We start from the raw sequence: 5,580 nt of genomic DNA, 5'->3' as shown, positions 1-5,580 counted from the left end.
AGGATTCCTACGGATCCAATTTTCAGAAATTATGGGAAAATTCGATCTGATGCATCATCTGTGGCTACTAGGGACAATTTTATTACAAGTCCGATAAATGATTGCTATATTGGTAGAGGGGGAGCTTATTACAATGAAGGTGGATAAATTTTCTTCGCATTTGCTGGAAATGAGAAGTTGACTTTGGATGAAAATACAAAGCCAAAAATGACTTAGGTAAATTTTGTTTGTCCTTAAGAGACTGAGGCCCTTCCTCATGTTATTAGAGAGAGAAGAAATCTTGAAATGATAAGGGTTTATGAGGATTCATGCAGCTTATTATGGGGAGAGAGGCTAATGTCATCGATTTGATTTGTGGTAACCTAAGGTTAGCAAAGATAGAGAATGGTGTTGAGGAGATCTTTCCATTTTTTCATAGTTCATTTGCTCAGATCTATTTAGAGTTAAAGGATACTGAGACTATGTGTTCGATCATGAATATAAGGAACGGGACAAGATTCCAGATTTCTCGCAAATATAGCTATGAAGGTTTTGAAAAGGATCTACTTGTACGAGAACATGAAGACAACAAGTTGGAATATTTGATTTTTAAAGAGAAGTATATTGCCAAGTAAAATATTGGAAAATCTTCTTTCTAATTCAAAACATTCTGATTCATCTTTGAAAAGTTTTTGCATGAAATAGAAATGATTCATATAGATTGTTGATCATTTGAGTTTTTTTATGTTTTTAGATTTTAATGTTATTGTGGGATCAAGTCTAAATTTTATTTTGATATAGTTATTGGCATTATTGGTTAGGTCTTAAGGAATACTTCCGTAATTTTGAGTATAAATAGATTAGATAGGGAGCACTTTATCTCACTTATTGTAAATGTTGCAGCTGCTCAAACCTCACTTGTTGTAAATGTTGTTGCTGTTCGAACCTTTGATGAATGTATGAACAATATTGTACTTTTTAGTTTATCACTTGTTGTCACTTATTGTAAATATTGCTGTTGCTCGAACCTTTGATGAATGTATGAAAAGTATTGCTCTTTTTATCTTTCTTAGCATAACACTAAGTATTGGCTAGGTTTTTGGATTTTCTTTTTCTTTTTCTTTTTTTTCTTAGATTTATGTGGCGGAATTTATAAAGCATTGCTCAATGTATATATCTATGTGTATATTCATTTTTATTTTTCAATATTTACCCTCTCACCCCCTTCCATTTTTTTTTATTTTTCATTTTTTACCCTCTCATCCTTTTCAATGCCAAGATTTGAACTCTCAACCATAGTCATAAAATTTGGCTTGGATCTTGACCCTTAGAGGTGACTAATATATATATATATATATATATATATATATATATACTTTTAGTTCTTATAAGCGAGATAAAAAATGTCAAAATATGGACGAATTTTGTCTTCTGACTTCCTTGAAGCTGCTAGGAAATTTAGTAGTAAGTTTAGAGGTCTTCTTACAAAGGGCATTGCAATGGTAAGTTTTTTTTTTTTACCTTATTTGAAGTTTTATTTATTTTAATTATGAAATTGATATTGATTGTAATTTGCTACAATTATATAATTAGACCTCCCTGTATAGGATTTTTGAGAAATATCAGAAACACGATATTGAACAACTGCTCCTTCCTCATGCACTCAATTTCCTATAAGCTCTAATGAGTACACGACTGGATGCATGCAAACAACAAACTCAAAAATGGAGAACTTTCTTTGTTGTATGACAGAAAATAAGATGTGTGTTGTAGACAGCCACGGATTTAAGGGGGGGCTGGTGGGGGCTTAAGCCCCCCCAAGCCGCCGGAAAACCCCCTATATATAGGGGATTCCGGCGGCCAGCCCAGCCCCCCCACGGTGATCCAGATCTACCATCCTCCATGGCTCCATGAATGCTGCAGAGGAAGTGAAGAAGAGCTGGAAAGCCGCTGCCGTGCTGACTGCTGAGGAAGAAGATGACCCATTTCATTTTGAATTTTTTTTTTTGCCCTCTAAATACAAAACGACGTCGTTTCACACTCGTTTTGTATAATGAGGGGAAAAAAAATACATGCAAAAGCACGCCGCCAGTGCCAAAGGGCAAACAAGACTCCAACTCCAAGAAGAAGACGCCAGGCTCCAAGAACTCCAAGAAGCTTCAGTTGAGATTCTACCATCCTGCTTCAAGCCTTCAATTCAAGGCTCCAAGACTCCAACTCTCCACCATTCCATTCACATAAATCTTTTAGGTTAGTTTTTTGGTTTAAATTACAATATTCATCTTTATATTTTTGTTAATTATATGTTTAAATTATTTTTGAATTTTGAGTATCTTGATATTAATTTGATTAAGATTAATTTTTATTTAGTTTATGTTAATGTAATTTAAGAATTTGAAAGATTACATTAAAAAATTTAATGATATTAAATTTAAATTAGAAATTAGTTTAGAAATTGTATAGATTTTAGGTTGTATTTAGTTTTTAAAATTTTGTTAGTTTTATATTTGAAATTTTAAGAATTAATTATGTGAATTAGAAATTTTGAATGTAAATATAAATTCAAAATTTTATGAGATTGAATTAGAGATTATATGGGTATTTAGTTGTACCTTATTTTAACTTTTTGATAATTTTATATAATGAATTTTATAAATTGAGAAATATAAGTAATATGAATTTATTATTAAATTAAAGAATTATTTATATGAATTTTAAATTAATTGATTATTGAATTGCATAATTTTATTGAATTTAACCACAATTATTTAATTGTGACAGAAAATGGAGAGATTCTTTAAACCTAAACGAGTCCGTAGTGGTGAATCTTCAAATGAGCCTAATATTAGTGAACCAGTTCAAAATCAATCTTGTGTGGAATTGAATTTAAATGATATTGTTAGTGATCCGGGATTACGAAAATCAGTTGAGAAATTTGATATTTCTCTTCGAGACCATGTCCGAAGAGAGTATTTGACTAGGGGACCTTGCCAACCGATTGGCCATATGTATCCAAAAACATCATTTGGTAAACAACATAGATTTTCCAAGATAGTTGGTATCAAAAGTTTGTATGGTTAGAGTATAGCATATCGAAAGATGCGGCGTTTTGCTTTTGGTGCTTTCTTTTCAAAACACAAAATAAGGGAGGTCGATATGCAGAGGATGCCTTTACAAAAACGGGATTCAATAATTGGAAAAAGGCAATGGAAAGATTTAATGAACATATTGGAGCTGTGAATAGTTGCCATAATGATGCTAGAATACAGTTTGAAAGTTTTCAAGATCAAAGGCATAGTGTGTCAAATGTGCTACGATCTTGTGGGCGCGAAATAGATATTGCATATCGCACCCGTTTAACTGCTGCTCTGGATGTGACCCGCTTTCTTTTGAAGCAAGGATTGGCTTTTCGTGGAAATGATGAGTCAACTAGTTCTTCAAATAGAGGCAATTTTCTTGAATTGTTTGAGTGGTATAGCCAGCGAAATACTGAGATTTTTGAGGTTGTAAATCAAAATGCTCCTGCAAATAATCAACTAACTTCTCCAATGATTCAAAAAGATCTGGCACATGCTTGTGCCTCAGAGATCACAAGTGTTATAATCAATGATATTGGAGACAATTATTTTTCCCTAATAGTTGATGAGTCTCGAGACAGTTCAGTGAAAGAGCAAATGGGAGTTGTTTTGAGATATGTGAACAAAGAAGGGCGTGTGATTGAACGTTTCCTTGCAATTGTACATGTGTCTGACACCACATCTCTTTGTTTGAAAGATGCAATTGATTCTTTATTCGCGCAACACGGATTATCATTATCTAAATTGAGAGGTCAAGGATATGATGGAGCTTCAAATATGCGAGGTGAGTTCAATGGTTTGAAGGCCCTTATATTACAAGAAAATCCCTATGCGATGTATATTCACTGTTTTGCTCACCAACTCCAGTTAGTTATTGTTGCTGTTGCTAAGGGAAATATCATTGTCAGTGAATTCTTTGTCTATGTCTCTATGATTGTCAATTTAACTGGAGCATCATGTAAAAGGAGAGATCAATTAAGACAAATAGAACATGATAAGATTGTTACACTTTTAGACAGTGGAGATATTATTAGTGGAAAAGGCAAAAATCAAGAAACTAGTTTAGCAAGACCAGGGGATACTCGTTGGGGATCACACTATCTAACATTACTTCGTCTATCCTCTATGTGGGCTTCGGTGATTGGAATATTGGGAAATATACAAGATGATGCCACCACTTCTGACAATAGAGGTATGGCCAGGGGTTTGATTGATAGAATGAATGATTATGAGTTTGTTTTTGCATTGCACCTGATGAAGTATTTATTGGGAATCACAAATGACTTGTCACTTGTTTTGCAACAAAGGGATCAAAATATTGTCCAAGCCATGAGTTTGATTGATACTATGAAATCTCAATTGCAAGACTTTAGGGAAGAGGGATGGCAAATAATTTTAGATGAAGTCAACAATTTTTGTGAGTTGAATATGATTCCCGTGATTGATATGGAAGACAGTATAGCAATCCGTGGCAATGCCAGGCGCAGTCGCAGAGGTCAAACCATCACTAATTTTCATCATTATCGCGTGGAAATTTTTTGTGAGGTATTATTTTTGAAATTATTATTTCATTACATTTGTTACTTGTTAGCAGATTTTCTTAGTTATTAATTTTATTATTGTTGTGATGTCAGGTTGTTGATTTAATTATACAAGAGATGAATAATCGTTTCTCGGAAGTTAGCACGGAATTGCTTAGTTACATAGCATGTCTTGATCCAAAAAGTTCTTTCTCTCAATTCAATGTGCAGAAACTACTCCGTCTTGCTGATTTATATCCTGAAGACTTCTCAAGTAACGATTATTTATATCTTGAGTCTCAACTTCGAAATTATATTTATAATGTGCAACGCGATCCTCAATTTTCAGAAGTTGGAGATTTGGGAAGTCTTGCTCAACAAATGGTTAAAACTGGTAAAAATACAGTTTTTCCATTGGTTTATCGTCTGATCCAGTTGGCATTAGTTGTACCAGTTGCGACTGCTTCTGTTGAAAGAGTATTTTCTGCAATGAGTATTGTCAAGACTGATTTGCGCAACAAAATGGGAGACGAGTGGATGAATGACTGTCTGGTTATATACATCGAGAAGGATATTTTTGCAACAATTGAAAATGAGCAAATATTGCAGCGTTTTCAACGGATGAAGACTCGCAGAATGCAATTGCCTCCTCTTCGTTATTCGAGTGCAACAACTACCAATACTTCAAGTGTTAATCAATAACAAATTTTTGGGTATGTATAATTATATGTTTTTATTATTTTTATAATTATTGATTCTAAATTTTACTTATTAAATATATTTATTTCGTCACAAAAAAAATTTTTAATACACTTCAGCCCCCCCAAAAATAAATTTCTGGCTCCGTCCCTGGTTGTAGATCGGGTGAATTGTTAGAACAGTCAGTTTATAAGGATTCCACCGGATCCAATTTTCTAAAATTATGGGGGAATTCGGTATGATGCATCTGTGGCTAATGAATCCTGTATTGGTAGAGGGGGAGCTTATTACAATGAAGGTGGATA

At 33.5% G+C, this 5,580-nt stretch overlaps 1 protein-coding gene across 1 annotated transcript; it reads left to right on the top strand.

Moving 5' to 3' along the window:
* The first annotated feature begins 3,185 nt into the window (after positions 1-3,185).
* LOC113750648 (zinc finger MYM-type protein 1-like) lies at positions 3,186-5,278 on the top strand. The gene is made up of 2 exons (XM_027294603.1): positions 3,186-4,601; positions 4,691-5,278. Exons 1-2 carry the CDS (start codon positions 3,186-3,188, stop codon positions 5,276-5,278), a joined length of 2,004 nt encoding a protein of 667 aa, XP_027150404.1.
* Positions 5,279-5,580: the final 302 nt, after the last annotated feature.

This window comes from Coffea eugenioides, chromosome 10, assembly GCF_003713205.1.
Source record: "Coffea eugenioides isolate CCC68of chromosome 10, Ceug_1.0, whole genome shotgun sequence".
In the NCBI taxonomy this organism is placed as follows: Eukaryota; Viridiplantae; Streptophyta; class Magnoliopsida; order Gentianales; family Rubiaceae; genus Coffea; species Coffea eugenioides.
Note: the sequence above shows the minus strand (reverse complement) of the source record. Positions and strands in the feature narration are given on the sequence as shown.

Bases quoted from the DNA above. Each gene is read 5' to 3' on its own strand.
- LOC113750648 (XM_027294603.1), top strand. From the start codon at position 3,186: ATGGAAAGATTTAATGAACATATTGGAGCTGTGAATAGTTGCCATAAT. The intron at 4,602-4,690 runs GTATTATTTTTG...TTGTGATGTCAG, and splicing joins GCGTGGAAATTTTTTGTGAG to GTTGTTGATTTAATTATACA.